The 23,187-nt window shown below is 40.7% G+C and overlaps 1 protein-coding gene across 2 annotated transcripts in view; it reads left to right on the top strand.

The window, feature by feature from the left end:
• Window positions 1-22,718, top strand: part of TRHDE (thyrotropin releasing hormone degrading enzyme) — a 222,273-nt gene extending 199,555 nt beyond the window's left edge. Inside the window, exons 14-19 of one of the 2 annotated variants that reach the window (XM_083463123.1) lie at window positions 1,175-1,272; window positions 2,207-2,314; window positions 14,397-14,564; window positions 16,814-16,954; window positions 20,475-20,556; window positions 21,508-22,718. In XM_083463123.1, coding sequence (XP_083319249.1) covers window positions 1,175-1,272; window positions 2,207-2,314; window positions 14,397-14,564; window positions 16,814-16,954; window positions 20,475-20,556; window positions 21,508-21,651 — 741 coding nt within the window. In that variant the 3' untranslated portion in view covers window positions 21,652-22,718. Of the gene's footprint in view, window positions 1-1,174; window positions 1,273-2,206; window positions 5,086-5,498; window positions 6,974-14,396; window positions 14,565-16,813; window positions 16,955-20,474; window positions 20,557-21,507 lie in introns of those variants that run through there. The other variant, XR_014516555.1, reaches the window with a different exon arrangement.
• The last annotated feature ends 469 nt before the right edge of the window (window positions 22,719-23,187 follow it).

The raw sequence follows: 23,187 nt of genomic DNA, 5'->3' as shown, positions 1-23,187 counted from the left end.
AAGCCTATCAATTTCATCTCTGTGTGTGGCCTAAATGTGTCACTTGTAAATGTTTAATGACGGACATTACTCAAACATGCATTTTTTAAGTCAAGAGTAGCCTAGCAAGGTAAATACTAGCCTGTCTAAGCTAGTATTTTCATACTTGTGTCAAACATACATCAGTACATGTTTAAAAAAACCAGGAATGATCCAGCTGACTTCAAGCACTTCTAAACCCCATTCTTTCAGGAGGATTTTTGAGTTGAGCTGAGAAGAATTTTTGGACCCAGGTTTTCCTGTCCATTCATTGTGGTTGGTGTAGAAAGAAACTTGTGGACATAAAATGTGCCTGCTGCATCAGCCCAATGGCCCATTCAGTCCAGCATCCTGTTCTCACAGTGGCCAAGAAGGTGACCATGAGTAGTCCATAAACTGGACATGAGCACAACAGTACTATACCTTAAAATTTGGGGGAAAGCATTTTATGATGTGGCCAGGGGGTCCAAGAGTAAAAACTCTTATGAGGGTGCAATCATTCTCTCTCTGCTTTGAAAGTGGATATGGCACTAGTGATTCTCTCTAAGGGCTGCATCCATTTGGAACTACAGTGGAACCTTGGTTCTCAAACACCTTGGTACTAGAACATTTCTGCTCCTGAAAGCCGAAAACACGGAAGTAAGTGTTTTGGTTTTCAAACATTTTTCGGAAGCCGAATGTCTGATGTGGCTGTCGGCTATTGTTTCCTGGGTGCCTGTGCCAATCGGACGGTGCGCCTTGGTTTTTGAATGTTTCAGAAGTTGGAACGGACTTTCAGAATGGAATACGTTCAAGAACCAAGGTACCACTGTACTCAGCCTCTGAAAGCTAGGATTCCACTGATGGTCACTGGCATGGTTCCCACTTTAAAATCAGACCTTCTACACACACACAGCCACAGCCTGCTGCCAAACACAAAGCCTCACTGTGCAGGTTGGTAGATGTGCATGTTCAATACGACAAGTGACATTATCTCATACTTTGAGCCCCACTGATGACACACATGGCCGAAAAGATAGGCCACTACTTATCTTTAAAATGTCACATGTAATAAAACTATTTTAAAAGCTATCTTTGAACTGGATGGAGCATGTTATCTTTTAACTATGAAAATATCTGATGCAGGGTTCTCTTCCCCCCCCCCTTTGTGTTTCAGGAATATATATTAAGACAAGTTGCTTCAATGTATCTTAAGCTTGGATGGCCAACAAATAATTTGGACAAATCATTTGTTCAAGCTTCCTACCAACACGAGTACTGTAACACTTTTCTTCTTTTCTTTTCCATTTTTAACAGTTGTAGAGCATTTGTAGTGAACCAAACTCCATAGGCTTAATGAACCTGATGCTTATTTCTGGGCACGCTCCACTGATTATCGTAAGAGGGGGCTGAGTATATTTCCACCTCTCTTGTTGAATCAGTGGGACATAAAATTGCAAAGGATTGTGCCTTTTGTTTTCATTTTGGGGCTTTACCATTATGAAAGTGTCTACTTTTACTAGACTCGGAAAACTAAACTGCTCCTTTGTTGTGACTTAAGTGCTAGCAGCATTTGGGAGAAGGACCAAGACCAAGGGGCATGCATGCTTGTAACTGGCTGGCTTTGTAGAAATGTAATTGCTTATTAATTTACCATTGTAGGATGATTTACCATTTTAGGATACTGTGGTCTGTGCATCACCAGTGGTCCACGAACTTTGTTTAGGTGGTCTGCAGCGAATCTGTGGATTAGTGATTCAAGACAGGAGAGTGCACAACCACCTTATTAATTATTCATATAGATTTTTAATTATATTTATTTTTTAAAAAATAATTTTCATTGAATGATTTTATATTACATATTTAATTTCTTATATTGCATTTGATTGTATTACAATCTGAATTTTATGGGATTCAGTTGTAATACAGTAATATATAACATATAAGAAATAAAAGAATAAAAATCTTTTTATATATTATTTTACAAAATAAAATGGTAAAAATACAATAAAAAATGCAATACAACATCTAGCACAGTGCATTACAATTGCTACAACAAGCAAGACCCTCAGCAATTTTCAGGTAGCCCATTGGGGGAGAACCACTGGCTTAGATCTTGTAAGCAATTGTGCATTTTCATTTGAGCACTTGAACATATTCATTAATATGACCCTAACACAATTTTTGTTTCTGCTTTGGGGTTATCCAGGGAGTTACGCCGTGAAGTCATTATGCTGGCTTGCAGCTTTGGTAACAAGCACTGCCACCAGCAGGCTGCAACCCTAATATCAGACTGGATTTCCAGCAACAGAAACAGGTAAAAAGGATTCCAGCATGCATCTCCTCTTTTCCTCTTAGTTGGAATTACTGGAATTACTCCCCACCTTGCTTTTTAAAAATACATTTCACCTAGAGATTGATATGATTTTTAAAAATCAGAATGAATTCAGTAGTTGAAATGCAAATTCCAAGGAAGAGAGGCTAACGCTATTACTGTTGTTATTAAAATTTATATCTCACCCTTCTGAAAGTGCCCAGGGCAGCAAACAACAAGCAAGAAAAAAATAAAAACATATTAAAAACAGTTCCAATACAGATGCAAACTGAGAAAGGTCTTACTTATAACACTTGTTGGAAGAGAAAGGTATTCAGTAGACACCAGAAAGACAACAAATTTAATCTTAGTACCATTTCACTGAGCCACTAGACATCGTTGAAACTTACCATTAAGTGAAAACTAGCAAAACTATTTAAATACATGCATTTGTTTAAATGTGTATTGTGCATCAAAATGGAGTTTCTGAAATTCATCTCCAGTACTGTACTGTGAAGCAATTGCTTTCGGGAAATTAAGATGTTTGCTACAGCCCTTTCATGTGTGAAGAAGTGCATTACTCACACTCCTTACTTATGACAGCCTAGTGGCTCAGCCTAAAAAATTAAAAGAATTACCATAAGGTCTGCCTGTGCTTGAGAATCAGCCTGGTTAACCTCTTTAACCTTCGCAATGCATCAGCTTTGAAAGCAAAACGTGTTTCAAAATACATTATCCTTTTCAGAGTTTCTTCTGGAGATAGATTCACTTAATCTGTTTTCTTACTTACGAAACACAAGAAAGAAATGGTGACAGGAAGAGGAACACCAATCATGTACAAGTTCTCCAATTATATCATGTTTATTTATTCAGTTTGGCTACTCCTGGATCTAACATTGGAGGCTCAAGTAGCATTGGGCTAGGAGTGCATATTTCCAGCTCCATCTGCTTTCACCAGCTATGGCCCCTCTGGGACACAGATCACGAGGACTCTGTACTCCCTCACTCTGGTAACCTTCAGATTGGACTACTGCAGTGCATTCTGTGACTATTCAAACACATTAACTCAGGGGTCGGCAAGGTTTATCTTGCCTGGGCCAGATCAGTCCCACGGAGATCCTTCTGTGGGCCGAATTGTGCACGGTCCCCCCCCCCATGATTTCTGGCATTTGTGCATGCGCAGACGTGATTTCCGGTGCCACAGAAGCGAGTCCACGCGCTGCACCAGTTTAGTGCAGCATGTGAGTGGGCACCTCGGTTCGGGGGCGGCTTGTGGGCCGGTCGAACGACCTCCGTAGACCACTTCCGGCCCATGGACCTTAGGTTGGTGATCCCTGCATTAACTGATCTAAAACACAGTAGCCAGATTATTGCCCAGGGTTCCATTTAGAGCTCATATAACCCATGCTTTGAAGCAGTTGCACTGGTTGTCACCTTATAGAAATAAGGCCTAATTCAATGTGCTTACACTGGTGTTTAAAGCCCTGAACAACTGAGGCCATGTGTCTTCGGCCTTCAAAGTGTGTGGGTAATACTGCAAATCAGAACAACTTTCCGCCTATGTTTTTTTTGCTTGTTTGTTTCCTTAAACTCATTAACAGCATATTTAACTAGTCACAAAATGAAATTGGCCTCAATGGAACTTTCTCAGCCTTCTGGACATTCTTGGATAAATTTTTAATGTGTCAGAGAATCTACATCTCCCTGCACATATAATTCTTTGTTCTGTGCTATGTATAGCCTTAAGGATGTACTTTAAACAAATGGTGGCTACATTATCTATGCAGGTGTAAATGAAGTCATACAGTATATTATTTTAGAATAGCACAGAGAGAGGATAGCAACCAATGTTGCCGAAATTAGTTAATTAACAGGCTATTGCAACAACGGAGTAAAGTCTTGCAGTGAAATCAATAAAGCTGTTTTAAGTAGAAAGAAGAGTGTGCTGAGTACAACTTAATCAAGACTTTAGTGTTGTGAAAGAAGACCCAGGGCATATATCCAATAGGATTAAGGATTAACATGATAACAAGTAAATACAGGCTTTATTGTCTGGCAATGTCATTAAGAAGACAGTTTATTCCCTATGTCTTTTAGATTGTCAAGTAAAGCAAAGGGTTGCTTGCTAAATGCTATGGACTGGATATATCTATTAATTTAAGAACCTCATGAGTGACTTATAAGCAATTTAACCACAGAACACAAGGACTAGTAGGGCCACTTAGTCCAAACACCACATTGAAACTTAACTATCCATTCCAAATACTCTATGTACAGACCAGTGATTATAGTTTTATTTTATTGTTTCTAATATTCAGACAGGGAGTTGCAGTTGTGTAGAGACTATTTCCAGATTTGCTAGTGTGCATAACCACGTATCATACACAAGTCCTAATTTTGGAATTAACAGTACTACTCGGGGAATCTTTACTAGAAATAATTGTCTGCATGCTTACAGAATTGAATTATCTTGGATAACATTGCTTACTTTGTGGAATTTCAATCAATATTTGTGTGCTTGCTCCAGAGAGCCAGCAATAACCATGCCCGTTGCAAGTGCAATGTTTATTTATAAACCAAGGTTTAAAGGTGATAGCAATACTGGTCAATACAGTCAATAGCAATACAGTCAATTGGAAGTGACTTAGAAGCAAGGAAACAGCTTTGTGGGGTCAAGCACCTGTAAAGAAACACATAATAGAAAGGATTCATGTATTACATGGGTAAGCCAACCTATATGCTGTCTGGACCATGTGCTTAGTTACTGTAGCAGAGTGTCAGGGAACTGCCATCGGAGGGACAGGTGGTGGAAGGGCTCACGGAGGTTGGGAGAGACCCAGCAGCTGAAGCAGGAACCAGCAGGGGGAGAGGTGGGTCTCTGAGGGAAAGCGAGCAGGAGGGATGGCTCAGGGACACTTCCAGCGAGAACAGTGGGGAGGTTTCTGGACCTCCCATAGGGAGACCCACTCCTCGCCGGAAACTTGTCACGCCGTGAGTCCAGAAGACGTGTTTCCGTTAAGGAGCTTTTATGTTGGAAGCGATTCCGAAAGCAGCCACTGTCGGAATCTGCCAGTGACTAGAGGAGCCATGTTTGAGGGGCTCCGTCACAGACAGAGGTTTGTGGACTTGAGCAAACTCTGAGGGACTACGATTTTACGCACAAGCAGCTCATCATCCCATCACACAGAGATAGGGAATTATGAGGTGGAATCTTAGATCCAAGTTCATTATAGAAAAATGAAGATACCAGGAAAGTTGCATGCGAAGTAGTTGCTTTTCTCATCTCAGAGAGCCACAGGCCGGTAAGCTCTGGAGATAGGTCTGAGGAGTGAGGCACTGTAGTTATGGGTCTCACTGAGGAAGGGATAGTATGACGTGAGTTTATGCAGTTGTCTCTGTGATGGAAGGAAAATTGTAACAGCTAGATTGAAATGTTCTGGCAAGGGAGAAGCAGGTGGTTAAGGTAATTCTTCCACCTGTGAAAATGTTGCCCCATACTGGGGTGCTTGGTTATCCAAACCTAGGATAAAATCAGCAATCCACGATTAATAATAATAATAATATATTTGTTGGAGGGAGGGTTATTGATTTGTTTTTGTTGTATTATGTATTTTGGGCTCTCATTTTGTATTCTATGTTGTGAGTATGGTTTGTTAGGAATTAATAGTGCTTATACCCAAATAGCAGTAGTAGTAGTAGAAGAAGAGTTTGGATTTGATTTCCCACTTTATCACTACCCTAATAATCATCATAGCATTTAAAAGAGCAATTATTACGTTCATCCAGAATTTTGAAAAGTTAGTTCTTATTCATATGGGAGTGTTATATAAAACAAATCTGTAATCAAACACACTGAAAAGCTTTGGCTAAATTCTCAGAATTAAAACAGGACATCTGATTAATTTCCTTTCTTAAATGTTTCCCTAAATGGTTTGAAGCATGTCACTAAATCAAAGAACTGCCTAAATTGCATCCAATTACATTTTAAGAAATTAGAACACCATTTGCCTAGAAGATAAATAATTAAGGGCCTATTTTATAAATGTATTTCCATTTGTTAGAACTTAGTTTAAACAAGAACAAGCATGTACCAATTAATTATAACTTAAAAGATTATTCTTAACTCTTTGTAAAGCTTTATTATTAATCATTGAAAAAATAGATTTCTCTGTAAAGGCACAGCATGATTTTAATTGTTATTTTTTCTGTTTAATTTTTAACATTTTCCAAAGTGCTTAATTTTTAATCAGCAGCTATGCTAGCCACATATTTTATCCTTGCCATGTCTCCTATGCAAGATAAATAAAGTTAAATAAATCACAACGGTACATGTATTCAAATGAAAGCCATTTAAAATGCTTTCAAAACTGAAGCATACTCTCTGAAGTATTGATCATAGCTTTGGTTTAAAAAATGAGTGCAGGCGAGATAGCCCAGGAGGGGTTTATTCTAACAAAGGAAGATCTTTGGCAGTATATCCTTAAATAACACTCAGCCACCAATTCCAATTCCCTCTAGTTAACGTAGCAAGTGAATGCTTTCTGCTCTTGCATAAACACTGAAGTTGGGCAACTAGAGCTTTAAACCCATGGAACTGTTAAACCACCAGATGTAAACCTTGAAGATACCTTCTGCCTAAAAATCACAAAAAAGAGAAAGAAACCCAAATGAACTAGAGGAAAGAAAGGGTATATAAAATTATCCATGGTTTGGATAAGTGAATGGAGAGAAGTTCTTCTTCCACTTTCATAATTCTAGAGCCTGGGCTAATCTAAAGAAGCTGAATGGAATATTCAAAGCGACAAAAATGAGTATTTATTCACACAACAAATAGGTTACAGAATTTGTCAGAAGTAATGGTGATCACCACTAACTTGAGCCAGTTTGAGCCATATGCCTGTAATGCCTGTAATAATAATAATAATAATCATCATCATCATCATCATCTGTCGAGTTACAGCTCGGCATCCAAAGAAAAATCAGTCTCACACCATGATAGGTTCCGAAATATGGCTGCTCCTAGGGCTAATGCAGCACAGCTTTTATTGTGTGAACTAGAAAGATACAAAAAATACAAGCCAAGCAATTTGTTCTAGCCAGCAGATAAAGACCTTCGTACTAGACCATGCGAGCGATCAGGCCATGCTGCGTTAGCCAATCATATGGGACAGCACGAGCTGTTCACGCGCTATTCATGCTCCAAGGATGCTTCTAGCTATGAAATCACCCTGTAACAATAAGAACTTTGCTCATGCTCTCATGTACAAGCAATCATTTTCCCACATGTCCCCTTTTCTTGTTTATATTATTAGAGGAAAAGAGGGACCATTAGTCCAAATCGTACACTTCATTGCCTAAGCGTCTACACTTCGCAACATAAATTCCTCTTGTAACCCCTGTGGTGGGCCGTGGTCGGTACCACCATGCAGTGCATTGGGAAATCAAAGAGGGTATGCATTGAATGCAACAACACACCATAATGAAGCCTGCAATACATGCAATTACAATCAATAATATTTTTCTTAACCATAATCCATTAGGTAACCAAGAAGACAACCACTCCCATGGATCAAAACTTTCAGGTGGATTCAAAGGATTATGGGCTATCATTTGTTCCATATGATCAATAGTAGCAGAGATATTGGTCGATTGATCAGTTATATACATGCAGCAATGAGAATGAATTAAGGCACAAATTCCACCTTTAGAAGCAAGGATCACATCTAAAGCATAATGATGTTGAAGAACTACATTTCTTATTTCTGATATTTCTTTGTTAATCATTTTTAAAGCCAAAATGGTGGAATTAAACAAATTTTCTGTCCAGTTTGCCAATTTATGCAAATCACGGTAATTCATGGCTGCACCTAAAGAAGGCAGAAGGGACCTAGAGATAGCTGTCCCTGTATATTGAGAAATAGGTGATTGTACTTCCCTTTTGTTACGCAAACGGACCGCTGGGAGCTTATCTATTTTATACACCAAGGGTACTACTATACCTAACGTGCAGGTACCAGAAAAGGCAGAGGGGATTTCTTTGTAGGCATGTGTGCCACAAAATAACCATAAGTCAGATTGAAGCAAACATGTAGTTCTGCTGCTCTTTCTCATCCAGTCGAACCAAACATAAAAGTCTCTACACGCAGCTTGTTGTTCATAGGTCATGTAGGTTGTGACATTATTAATTAAGACCTTTGGCCTACCACTCATGGTTGTAACATCAAGAAAACAAGAAGATCCATTAATGTATTCATATGTCCAATTACAATATGGATAATGACCTAAAAATATTTTGCTATTGTGATTAAAATGAAAACAATACGGAGCTAATTCTACAAGCGATAGAGATACAGGAGGTAAACTTATGCGATTGTCTTTCATATTATTGCTAATCTTATATGAAGCGTTTACTGGAATGCTAGAATACCATCACCAAAAAAGGCTGAAAGCTTTGAGAAGCTTTTTAAAATCATTTTTCTCAGCAGCTAAAAGGCAATAGCCAAGCATATTCCGCTTGCTGTAACTAAAAAGATTGCAACAAGGTCGAGAACAGGGCCCATTGTCTTCCAGGCCTTGCTAAAGAACCATGTTGCAACTTGCTCTCTGTCCGGGAACCATGCCAAAGCACAAAAATGAAACAACTGGAACACACTGAAATCCCTTCACCCCCTCCCTTGCCAAGAGTCCACAATAGTTCCAAGACAGCCCTCTGTACATGCTCAGGGGAACACATCATAAGGCAGGACTCCTGAGGGAGGAGGAAAAAAATATCTGGGGGTTAAAATCCAAGTGATGCCAATAAGGATGAGAATGGTAAATTAGTCCAATGGCTGTTTCCGAGCAACCTGTGTGATATTTCGTGGCTCGATTATTGGCATGTAAAAACCACAATCCAGGAGAAGCCACACAGCCATTTCTGCAGATACAGGAGCCCATTTGCTGTAAATAAGTCTGATGTATTGCTCCTTGTACTGCTGAGTCAAAAGTCCAAGCCCAATGAAGCGTGGTGACACAGATGGGATGGTCGCTATTAGGAGGCAGCAAAACTGTAATGATGTTTGGTGGTTGAAGTGGCTTCCCAGGGAAAAGGGGGGCCAATGCAGTAGTGATGAAGATGGCCTTTCAGCGTGCCAGGAAACGCTGGAACAGCTGTGGAAGAGCCTCTTCCATTGCAGAGGTGACTGTGATCTTGTCTGCTGGATCCTTATGTCCTTTAAGGGCAGAAAATAGTGGAGACAAAGTAGAGGTGGGCAGGTCCAAATAACTCTTTATCCAATTCAGCTGTCCAAGGATTTGTTGTAAATCCACCAATCTAAGATAACCAGGAAACTGTAGTTGAGGCGTAACTGGAATGGCTGCAGATGCTGTCAGCTTGTGTCCCAGGTACGCAATGGGTAAGGTCCGCTGGATTTTCTCCTTAGCCACTGTCAATCCAACAGGTTGTAGCCTTTGCAGGATTTTGGGACACGGAGGAGGACCAGGCCGTGGCTAGCAGGCCGTGGCTAGCAGTGCCCACTGACTGGCAGGCTTTAAGCATATCAGCAATGGCTATATTTGATGTTGCCATTAGAAGGCTCAGCGCTTGCTTACAGTCCTCACTTGCATCAGCAAACGCAAGCTGGCATACAGTCAGTTCTTGTGTTGCCAGGTCCTGAACTTGCCGCTTGAGGGTGTTATACAAGCGATCGACAAATTGTCCATAGGGCTCTGTAGGGCCTTGTCTGACGCTCCCCCATTGGCCATCGCGCTCATTCTTGTCATCAAGGACAGAGGCCAAAGCCTCTTGAGCGGCAGCGGTGGTGGCTGCCCAATACATAGGATCAAGGGCCAACTGTTGGGCAATAGGAAGAAAATTGCCTCCTCCCGTCAGCCCATCGAGAACATCGGTTTGGGTCAGCATGACGGGGGCTGGGGGTGCAGGAGCAATCACAGGAAAGAGATTTGGAGTATCAGCATCAAAAGGCAGCAACGGAGCGGCAGCACTGAGAGATCTTTGAAGAGGAACGGTTGGAGTGGTGCCAGATGCCTTGGGTGGAGGAGGTGGAAGAGCGGGGGGTGCTGAATGTGAAGATTCTTGGAGAGGAGTAGTAACGGGAGGTGCAGGAAGTGAAGAATGCGGAGAATGCAGGGGAGGGACGACAGGAGGAGCCGAAGGGAAAATGTCCGGCGGTTTAGGAGGTAGGTTTGAGGCAGGCAAAACGGGAGCCTGGAGGGCGGGCGAAGAAGCTGTCGCAGCAGCCAGAAGAATGTTTGAAGGAGTTAAACACGACATAGCTTTGTAGACGTTACACCAGGCATGCAAAACCTTGACATCAATCTGGGGATGATTTTGAAAGAAGTGTCCAATTTTTTTCCAATCGTCTAACTCCCAATTTCCGTCCTGGGGGAACCAGGGGCAGTGAGTGTCCAGGGCTTTTATAAGGGACTTAAGGTCAGCTTTCCGAACAGCAAGGTTGTTACTGGCCAAAAGGAATTTAAGGTCTTTAAAAAAATTTTTCTGTGGTGCAGAGAGAGATTTTCCCATGATTGCAAGAGTTGCAAAAAGAGCAGGGAGCACTTACCGAGGGATCCTTAGGAGGATGAGGGAGGCGCCTTTTTGCCCTGTCCGGGCGGAGATAAGTGCTGATAAGTCCGTAACGTAGTCCAGAATCACATTCACACGGGAGCTCTCACCGGGGATCCACTACGTGGATGAACGACGCGTCTGCAGCCCTTGCGGGGCGAGGTGAGGCTGAACGTTGTAAAACAGCATGAAGTCCGAAAGAAATCACACGGGAGCACTCACCAGGGATCCACTACGTGGATGAACGACGTGTTGGTGAGTGCTGAATAATGAAAAACAACGTGAAGTCCGAAGGCAGTCACACGGGAGCACTCACCAGGGATCCACTACGTGGATGAACGACGTGTTGGTGAGTGCTGAATAATGAAAAACAACGTGAAGTCCGAAGGCAGTCACACGGGGCACCAAAATGTCGAGTTACAGCTCGGCATCCAAAGAAAAATCAGTCTCACACCATGATAGGTTCCGAAATATGGCTGCTCCTAGGGCTAATGCAGCACAGCTTTTATTGTGTGAACTAGAAAGATACAAAAAATACAAGCCAAGCAATTTGTTCTAGCCAGCAGATAAAGACCTTCGTACTAGACCATGCGAGCGATCAGGCCATGCTGCGTTAGCCAATCATATGGGACAGCACGAGCTGTTCACGCGCTATTCATGCTCCAAGGATGCTTCTAGCTATGAAATCACCCTGTAACAATAAGAACTTTGCTCATGCTCTCATGTACAAGCAATCATTTTCCCACAATCATCATCATCTTTCTTGCGGTCCAATGACCCATAACATGGATTCAGTATAAAATACAGATTCTGAAGCGTTATTTGTTTAGTCATGAGCCTGTTGATCTTTGATTTGTACGACTACTGAAAGAAACTTTGCCGTGGCCACTGTGATATCACTGGACTTGTCGTCCAGAAGATAATTGATATAGTAGGCTTTGGACTGACCCAGTTGATTTGACAATAGTGGTTTAGTCAATAGTTCCTTAGCTTGATCATATTGTCTGCAATGCAATAAAATATGCCACATGCAGTCGACGTCCTGAGAGCACACGCAGATCCTATTTTGATAAGGGATACCTCTCAGTCTGCTGTTTAACACTTCTGAAGGGAATACATTTAATCTGGCTTTGGTGAAAAGACACCGATATGTTGGTACAGACAAATTTCTAAGATATGCAGCTGTCTGAAACTCAAACCCATAGTGGATTCCTACTGCTAATGGGCCACAGATAACATGAGATTGAGATCGGAGATCACTATGTGATATGTCGCAGAGCCTTTGCCTTACAGATTCAAGGGCAGTATCATAGCCCAGATGGTACAGGAGAGAAGGTGGCATACCAATCAAGTGACTTTTCTAACCGTAATTTTCATCCATGAGCTGGTAAACTCCTTGTTGTTTAGGTATGGAATCCATATGCCTGTGGATTCCAGTTGCTGGGGATCACAAATGTGAGGGTGCCATGAGGTTGTATCCTGCTTCCTGGCTCCCCAAACACATGGTTGGCAATGTGCAAAGCATGATGCTAAACTAGATTGGCCTTTGGCTTAATCCAGCAAGTCCTGCAGCAACTGTTATTACAGATAAAATTTGGGGGGGGGGGATTGTTGCTTTATTATATTTGTGATTCTGCTCTTTTTAGATATTAACCAATTTTGATGTGGGTGTTCGTTGTTTTATGTATTTGTTTTATGCATGCATGTATTTTTTTTGTAATTGTCCACTAATAATTCAACAAAATTGCACTCAATGCACTTTGAAGTATAGTTGAAATAGATGTGAAGTGGATTTGTAAATGTATAGTGCAATCCTATACATATCTACTGAAGAGTAATCACCACTGAGCAAAGGATACATGGAGGATGATAGATAGACTGAATTTTCATAGAAATAAACTTTAGGAGGCAAGAGATAAGCACCTTCTTATTGTAGGAAGTGATAAATATTTTCAGATGGTGCACTGTTCTGCTCATGTATACTGCTGATTGTATCCCAGCATTTGGTCAGTGTGCAAAGCTAATGAGACAATCAGCTTGAAAAGAATTGCCTCTATTTTTCTTTTTGCAGATGTCTTGTTGGCTTACAGCCCTACTAGTAGGGAAAGCCTTTTGAAAGCCACCTAAATGATAAAAAAGATAATTTTAAATAAAAATGTAAGTGATAGTTGTCTGCTGCCACTTGACGATACAACCCTAACTATGGCTTCAAGTATGGAAAAAAAGTTTTACACTAATAAATATAAATGTTTAAGAATAAGACATATTTGAAATTGGGACCAGGACGGTAATCATTTTTTCATCGAAATTTTGTATTGGACTGATATGAGCATTGAAGCCTATGATTTCCTCAGTTTACGCCATTCAGCCAAATGCTTCTAAGGAGGTTGTGCAGGTATGAGGTAGACAGGTGATGAATTATTCTTCCAAATCCTCTGTCTATTTTTTGTTGTTGCAAGTCCAGGTCAGGGATCCTGTGAAGTAGACAGCAACATATTGCAGCTTACCCACCCCCAACTATAAAGTTGATCCCTATCTTCAGGTGGGAATACTCCACCCCACTGAGGAAGGATGTTTCACTGGCTTTCCTTGGGAGTAGAAGGGGGGGGGGGTTTCTCCTTCACACTTGGCCTGAAATAGGAGTGGGAGCTTGCATAAATAGCTTGCTCCTCACCTGAGACTTCCTTCTCTGACTCACAGTGGCATCATGCTCTCCTCCTCTTGAGCAAAGTGGGCTTAGCCAGTTGCCAAAATGGAGCTGAGTAGGGAACATCCTAATTTGGGGGTCCCTTTTTTAATCCACTTCAGTCTGCTCTGAATTTGATTAGCTTATGGTGGGTTAGGGCTTAATTTGGCTATTTGGTTGGTTTGTCATTTCGTGGAAGCAGATAATGGTCAGCACCCTGAGTTATGTTGGGTGGAGGGCACCCCACTAACCAGCTTTTATTCTCGACCACTTTGCAGGGCTGTTTGGTTTGGTGCTCTTGGGGCCTGGCAGGTGCCACCTGTTGAACGCTGAACAGGGGTGGGACACGTACCTATCAGGACACGTATCTGCAGCTTCCCTTTATGGGAAGATGGCTTTGCCTCCCTTCACGATACCTTGCATGAGGGAGTTTCTCTGGGGTGGTTTGGCCCTTAGCAGCAGGCAGGAGGAGATTTTCTGCCTGTTAACACAGATTATACCTGCCCAAATTTTAATTTGGTTTGGTTCAAGTTTTCCTTGTTATATTTCCTACAGGTACAAAAATTTTGCCCGTACTTCCCTGCCCCCCCTGCAGTTTATAGCTCGGGGAGGGTATTTTAAGTCAGGGAATCAACATAAGGGTCATAAGTTATATTCCCTTACCCTTTCCCCATTTTAAAGCATAGGGAAGTCAAATCACAAAAACATAATTTTAACCTGCCCAGTCCACTTGTGTCACATGACCAATATAGCTTTAAGATGTATATTCATTTGTTGGAACATCTTATTAATATATTACTAGGATATGGTTTTTTCACCCTTCTTTTTTTTTAAAGAATACCTCTTAATGTAAGAGACATCGTCTACTGCACAGGAGTTTCACTGATGGATGAAGATGTATGGGAATTCATCTGGATGAAATTCCACTCTACTACGGCAGTATCGGAGAAGAAAATATTGTTAGAAGCTTTAACTTGTAGCGATGACAGAAATTTGTTAAACAGGTATGCTAATTTAGTTAACATTTCCAGTTCCGCCCCCCCCCTCAAGCTTGTTGTTGACATGATCACTCCTGATCACCTTCTCCAGCTTTGTGGAGCCCATCTTGCCCCTTGGTATGCGCCAGAGCTGAGGGTGAGGAAACAAGATGGGAGACTGCTCAAATGCAAGTGAAGGAAAACTCCAATCAAATGCAGTCAAACAGTGATGAGGGCTCATTATCAAGCCTAGCTAGTGGCAGTGAAGACAGCAAAGAAGGCATAATTTGCTGCCTCCCTTACTTTCTCATTGGGCCATCCAGGTAGTGCGGGCCTTTTACATTCTGTTCCGAAGGAGGTGACAGAACCAACGATAGCTTGCTGTGACTTGTTTGCAAAGTATTTTGAGGATAAAATCACTTGCATCTGCCTGGACCTTGATTCTGCTGTTACAGCAGATGAATCTCGAGAGGTGTCCTGAGCACTGTCCAGGCCTGTTATGTTGGTTGAATTTCCGTTAGTAAGGCTCAAGATGTGGACAAGGTGCTTGGATAGGTCAAGGCCACCACTTGCACTCTGGATTCTTGCCCCTGTTGGCTCATAAAAACTAGCAAGGAGGGGACAGCTGGCTGGGCCAGGGAGGTGACTGATGCTTCCTTGCAAGAGGAGGTGGCCCCTGCCTGCTTGAAGGAGGCAGTGGTAAAACCACTTCTCAGTAAATACTCCCTGGATTTGGAAAATCTAAGTAATTACTGGCCAGTTGTCTCCTCTTCTTTGGCAAGGTTCTAGAGTGGGTGGTCACAGATCTGATCTAGGTGCTCTTGGAGGAAACTAATTTTCTAGATGCATATCAATCAAGGTTTAGGCCCGGTTTTGGCTCAGAAACTGCTTTGATGCCTGGTGATTTTTGTTGGGAGAGGCACAGAGGAATATCAGCTTCAGCTGGTGGCCCAGTTGCGCCCCTGTCGGGACAGGGACAACCTAAACTTCTGTCATCTATGCTATGGTTTCCTGTAGGTTAGATTACTGCAACATGTTATACATGGGGCTGCCTCTGAAGACAGTTTGGAAACTTCAGCTGGTGCAGAATTCTCCAGCTAAGTTGCTCACAGGGGTGGGGCAATACAGTTTGAACATACAATGCCAATCCTGGTCTGACTGCACTGGCTGCCAATTAGTTTCCAAGCCCAATTCAGAGTGCTGGTTTTGACCTATAAAACCTTAAACAGCCCAGGATCCCATTACCTTAAGGACTACCTCTCCCCATATGGACCAATCTGTACCCTGCAATCATTGTTGGATGTGCTTCTTCGTGGGCCTCCTCTGTGAGAAGTCTGGAGGGCAGCAACACAAGAATGGACCTTTTCTGCAGTGGCTCCCTACTTGTGGAATGGTTTCCCCTGGCATCTTTGTTACATATCTTTAGGCACCAAGCAAACGCTTTCTTTTTCTCTCAAGCCTTTGGCTAATTAAACAATCTATGGCCTTTTAAACTGGGGGTGGGGTATTGCTTTCACTTGCTATGGTATGTATTTGTGTGTTTTTATATTGTAAACTGCCATGTAGGACGAAAGGTGGTATAGAAAATTAATTAATTAAAAATAGGAATATTAGTCATAGTATCACTTTGTTCATTCTTCCACAAATTTAAGCATTTTTAAATCTCTCTTGTGGAAGTGTTTGTGTGTGTTTTAGTGGTTTTTCTTCTTCAGATTAGTTATTACTTCATTAGTTCCAAGAGAATAGCATATAGCATAGAAGAAAAAACAGAGCAATACAAATAATAGTATTTCAGATCTGCTCATGGCACAAGAAACACTCAGGACATATTTAAAGCTTTTTCCTAATAATCAAAATTGATATCTCCTTTTTGCAGATTTTCAAGAAATATTTGTGTTATGTGGATAGCATTTCTTCCAAATCATACATTCCAAGTTTACTTGAAAATGATTGCAAATCTCACTTAAATTTTGGGTAAGCATAATCTCAGAGTAGCATTTAGGATGACATCTAAAATGAAGCAATTCAGTTTCAGGTTTTATCAAATATTTGCCATAGACCAATAGTGGAACAAACCCCTTTTTTATCACACAAAGTTTTACTTCTTTTCTGTACTTTATAAAACAAAAGTCCAGGAAAGCTTCTGCAATGAATTTCAAAATCATGTAGCAATTTCTAACCTTCATTGGGAAAGCCAGGATGTCTAATAGCTCGATATTTTAGTATTTATGCTGGCGACAACTAACCATTTCTCTTCCCTTTTCTTATTATTCAAGGCTTCTTAACCTGTCTCTCAATTCAGAAGTTGTCCTGGATCAGGATGCAATTGATGTCATAATCCATGTAGCTAGAAATCCACATGGAAGAGATCTTGCTTGGAAGTTTTTTAGAGAAAAATGGAAAATATTGAATGCAAGGTAAAATATATGCCTATCAATACAAAACAAGTGAGAGTACTGGCCGCATCTTTCTGACAGCCATTTGCTTCTTCATTGTTTCAAATATTTAGTTTAGTATTTATTTTATCTTAACAATAGTACATGTTATACACATGCGTAAGTAAGCGTTTTGGATCTAAGCCTCTTGTGCATGGGGAAGTTAACAAACAAACACACCCATCTTCCCACCTGCTGTAGTGAGAGTTGAGTCTGGGGAGAAATCTGTGACCATCCCCTCTCAATGCATTAGCAAAGTTGTCATTTATTACTTATAATGACAGTTAAAATACATTGCAGTTTTCATTACCAGTACTAATACAGTACAGTTTAGTTTGCATATATGTTATTTAGAGTTGGATCCAGACTAACAGAGCAATTCTAACCCTCAAACCTCCATGCTGGAGAGGGTTAGGATGTGGTGGAGGTTTCCTCCACTCAGATATGTTCAGCTCTACAAGCAGAGGGGGCTGTGTTGCAACAGAAATCCCCATTGCCCATTGAAAGTACAGCCAGGTGGAATGCTCCCAGGCATTATTTAGGATTGCAGCCTAAATTAGCTGAACTTTCTCCTTTCCTTTCAATGGGAAGAAATTATAATGACTGCATAGTGACATCCGTGGGAACCGAGTTCCATTAACTTAAGTCTGGATCTAGCCCATAAATTTTATGAAATGTCTTCTTTTCAGGTATCAGATTTTTCATTTAATACAATTTATTCATTCATTTTATGAAGTTTATTACCAGGGACCCGCTGGCTGCATTAAGTTTACCGTATTCAGATAAATAGCGAAGCAACAGCAGAGAAGAAGCAGGAACTTTGAGTTGTATTGAACTAAGTACTCAGCACTCAGAGTTGTATCCAATTCTGAGTACTGAGTACTTAGTTCAATACAACTCTATAAATTGTTGTATCCAACTCTATAAGAGTTATCTCCAACTCAAGAGTAGGAATAAACATACTGAAATTAATTGCCATTACTAATCTAAGTCTATTGATTACAGTGTCTACACTAAGTAGAACTCAGTTGGATACAACCCCTAATTGCTTTTCTTTACCTGCAAATGAGGGGAAAGAGAAAAGAAAATGTGCCAAGTCCAATGCTCACAGCAATTTATTCATAATTTCCCAAGTCATGGTTTTGGAGAGTCATCTGAACTGAGTTATTGTTTTTGATACCATCCAGCTTTATTTTACTTTTTAAAAGTTATGAGCTGTCAACTTCACTATTGTGGTAATATCCCAATCTAATATCTGTTCTTTCTTTGCTGATACAGCTCTTGGTATCCAGTGTTTTGCAAGAAGTATGTTAGATGTTAGCATAATACCCAGGGGACCTGATATTGATTTTGTTTTAGTTCTTTTCTTTTGCAATATCCTATGAATCTATGACACTCTCTAACAAACAAATAGCCAACAAATTACAAATCAAAATTGTTTATTTTGGTAAGGGTGGGCTGGAAAATACTTCTTAACATTCCAGCAATGTATAGGACAAACATGGGGGGGGGGGGAGAGAACAACATACCGTATTTTTCGCTCTATAACACGCACCCGACCATAACACGCACATAGTTTTTAGAGGAGGAAAACAAGAAAAAAAAATCTAAACGAAACCGTGGATGTATGATTTTTGTGGTTCATGCTGTGGCCACAGACATGTGATCTGACAGTGAGTTTGGGGTAGCCCAGTGCAAAAAAAAGGATGCTGCTAATAATGCAGGCAAGGGGTTTAAGGGGAGAAGGAACACGCGTGGGGTGGGTGGAGAAGGATGCTGCTAATAATGCAGAAGAGGGGTCTAAGAGGAGAAGGCTCCTTTCCTCTCCCGCTTTGCTCCTTTGAAGCAAGCAGGCTCTGCTTCTCTCCCACCTCCCTGGCTTAGCGAGCTGAAAAACTTTGCTGCTATTTAGCGAGCTGAGTGGGGAGGAGAGAGGGACAGAGAGCATGGTTGCTTTAAAGGAGCCAACTGGACAGGAGCCGCTTACACTTGTGTAAGCGGCTCCTCTCCTCTCCTGCTTTGCTCCTTTAAAGCAAGCAGGCTCTCTGTCCCTCTCTGCTCCCCACTCAGCGGCTCTTCTCCCGCTTTGCTGTTTCAAAGCAAGCCACGGAGGAGGGAAGGAAGCAGAACCATGGATCCTCTGCTCACAACTGCAGCAGATCCCCCCCACCATCCGTAGGCATTCGCTCCATAACACGCACAGACATTTACCCTTACTTTCTAGGAGGAAAAAAGTGAGTGTTATGGTGCAAAAAATACGGTAACTTAAAAGTGAATTTAGAACTAGAATCCTTGAGGCAACAGATAATGTAAAAGAGAAACGGCAAGCTGTGACAAAGAGCATGATCCTTTGTAACACACTTACGCAAATGATATCCTTAGTGACCCACTGACAGGTCATAGAGCCCTGTTTATCCTCTTCCTCCTTGCTATACTGGCATAGGTACTCAGTACACCAAGTCATTGTGATAGATAGGTGGTTTCCCAGCTTGTGTTCCATGAGTAAGTGGAGCGGATCATGTTGGATGGAGATATGGGAGGTATGTTCAGATCACCCATTTCCCATGACAACCTGGCTTGTTCCCTGTGCGTATGCCAGAGGCAGGGGGCAAAACTTACTATGCCCTTGGAGAGGAGGCTACCTCACCATCACAAGAGCAGGGAAATGCCCAGAATACCTATGATACAACAAAAGCAGAATTAAAAGCATCAGTATTGCATAGGGGAAAAAGTATCATGACATAATTCACTTGAGAATGGGAATGAAGGAGTCTTATCTTTTCCACTTAGAGTACAGAGTCATTGCTATGTAATTGCCATGTAACTTAAACAATTAAACTTAGAGTGGTTGTGTCTTCCATTTTTAAGCAAAAGAGTGGATATAGCCAGTCAGATCCAATAAGTGTTAGTTTATGGTGGGAAAGGCCCTACCTAAACAGTCATATAAATGTTGGTGAGTTCCCTCGCCTTTAGGCTGTTAATACCAGCATGTATTATGCAAAGAAGTTACAAACCAGCCAGAAAGTCTGTAGTTTGAATATCAGCTGGTCTTCCTCTAACTTCCTATTTTTAGTTCTGCCCTTAGTAAGCAGGTTCTTGACCCAATGTGATTGGCTGGCTATGCTGCATATCATAGACCAGAGGAAATTATTTATTTCATATTTTTTCAGTGAGCCAAATTGCTTTGAATGGAGTTTAGTAGGTATATTCTGTTATGATGAATTCAGATTTAGTGGATTCATATGCTCAACAGAAAGCATTTAATAAGTTTAGTGACAAGGGGAAAAAAAACATTATGCTGATGTAAATGTTAGGTTTTAGCCTTAAGGATATGACCTAGCCTGGCTATTCTCTGCTTTTATGGATATGGACCAGAAACCTCAGGAAAAACTGTAACTGTCATAATAAAACTTAAATGTAATAGATATATTTTAACATGTAAATAATCACGGCATTGTTGTTCAATCTATTTCATATTTGCATTTTTGACCTGGTGTTGAAGATATGGGGAAGCATTATTTATGAATTCAAAGCTTATCAGTGGAGTCACAGAATTTCTCAACACAGAGAGTGAACTAAATGAGGTAAATATTATGCAGTTCGGTGCTTGAAGTTATTTTGTATTCATGTTCATTTTGATGTCTAAAGTCTTACATACCTGAAAGTAGCCAGACTACATACAGTAGCCATAGCGTTTTCCCATGTAATGATGCCTATCTCGGCTTCCTCGGCACCTTATAATGGTGTGTTTACAGAATGGCTGCACTAGAGTTTCATTTAAGGGAAAGGCAGCCTTGTCAGAACATCTCCCCCCCAAATCCTTTGTGTTTCTACTCAAAAGTAAATCTACTGAGTTCAGTGGGAACCTTTTCCCAAGGACTACCTAACAACAAAAGCCTACGTGAGTAGGTGGTATGGGGCCTCTTGGCATTAGTTCAGGCATGCCTCCTAAGTTTGCTTAGAGTAAATTGGCATGGGATTATAACCTCTAAAAAATGGTGCTTATAATAGTGTCAAGCAGCCCCTCAAATTGGTGCATAAACACCCAGCCATTTACAATAAAGAATTAAGGATGTTTTACTAGCCTAATTGAGCACATCTTTTATAATGGTTGATAAACTGGGGCTCTTCAGAGAAGAGCCTTTTAGTTTAACTTTAGCTTCTAAGTTACATTAGGAGTGTTTCCAATTTTCTGTATTTAGTTTCTTATGTAGGAGTAAAACTTGAGAAGAGCCCAGCTGTCTGCAACATAAAGCAGCTGGGCTACAGGAGAGACGGAGGAAGTGATGTTAATATAATCAGGCATTGGCGCATCAATATCTTCCAGCACAATTTGAAGCAATTGCATCACACCTAATTGATGCAGTCTGTTGCCTTATTGCATTTTGTAATAAATCTCCCTGTAAAATATTACAAGAACTTATTTCAAATGTAGAGCTTTGTCGTCAATATCCAACTTGTTCATATGCTTTGGAAGAAAAGAAAATATGCACATCTATTCAAGTCCAAATTAACCTGTGAAAATTGCATTTCAGCTAAAGAACTTTATAAAGACCTACGAGGAGGGATCTGCTGCCTCTTTCTCACGAGCTGTGGAAACAGTGGAAGCCAATGTCCGGTGGCAAATGCTTTATAAAGAAGAATTATTTCAGTGGCTGAGAAAATCACTGGCACACTAATCAGTGTTTCTGACCAAAACTTAGCACCAAATTGTGCAGCCCGGAGGAGAAGCACAGTGTGACATTCCAAGAACTTTTGACTGGAAGCACAATGAAGACTGGTTAAAATGGAAAGAATATATAGATATATTATATTTTTGCACCAATCTCCTCAAAACTAAAAGGCAAGGGAAAGAAAGAACTATGACAGAGAGAAAAGGTCATGAATGCTTACAAAACCAAGTCCCCACTGTACCATGGCCAAATGTGATATTAAGTGGTGCATGTAAATGTTAATGTCAGTTTTTTGGGGGGAGACCCTCAGAATATTTGTGCATGGTTGTATGGTTCCTGCCTGTATTCTAGCATGCTTACTTAAGGTGTCCATGTTTGTGTGTGAATTTCTGTTACATCGAAGATGGGCATTATGCAAAAGCACAAAGACTATGACAATCAGTGTCACAACAGCAACATAAGGTGGAAAGAAGAACGTAAACGATCTATATGATCAGCCTGTGACTAACTGTCACCTTTCCATGGTGTAGGTCAGTTATGTCAGCACTTAGATTGTCTCAGTTACGATTTGGACATTGAGCCTCTTTTTGAGTTGCAAATGATTATACAAATTAAATGCTCCCCTATTTTAAGTCAATGATACATACACGATTAGAGAGATTTTATTCTCACAATCTGTTATTATTCCAAAATTTATTCACTGTTGAACAGCTAACAACAAATTTAGCCCTCTGATCACCATACGTTTAAATGGTTTATGAAATGAGTTTCACATATGTTCTTGGACAAAATCCATAAATCACCCTTATGTGTGGATTTTAGTGTGCAAAAAATACTCATTAGGTGTGATGCAGAAAGTATGGTAATTAATTACATAGCTACCGATGCTTGATATCATGAAAAATATCAAATCAACAGAGAAAAACAAAACAGAATCTGTAGAGATAGAAGATCTTCCTAAATAATGATCCAGTTGTAATGATCCAGTCCCCCCCCATGTCTTTTCAGCATAAGAGTGCTATTTATTCACACAAGCATCCCATAAAAATTAAACAAGATGGCATTTGCAGCAATTTTTAATACTGTGGTAGCCTATGTTTAAAAGTAGTCTCTTGTATCTGTTCTACTTTTCATGTGAGGTATCTTCTAGAGCTTTTCAAAAGCTAGATACTAAACATAGTTACCACAGAATAAGCCCCCACTGAATATTGTGGCAGTGCACATTTTTTCTTCAAATACCTGTTAAATAATGAGCTTGCAAAAATGAAATAGTTTCTCTTCACAATTTGTACAACCCATTCATCAATCTTTGGAATGAATATTCACCCATATTATCTATCTAGTATAGAAAATCTTGACTATAACCTACCAAGTCAATAGTCTTTTCTACTTCCCACCATATTTAGTTGCTTATTTTCTCTCTCTTCTCTGTCCTTCAACACAGGATTTGAATCATCACAGTAACCAAAGGAAAGAAATAGTTTATCTTGTCGTTCCTTTTGGAGGGTGGCACAGCTTAGATAATAATATCACAATAACAGC

Source organism: Podarcis liolepis (assembly GCF_965112155.1).
Source record: "Podarcis liolepis genome assembly, chromosome: 10".
Taxonomy (NCBI): Eukaryota; Metazoa; Chordata; class Lepidosauria; order Squamata; family Lacertidae; genus Podarcis; species Podarcis liolepis.
This window is presented reverse-complemented; position numbering and strand designations above follow the sequence as displayed.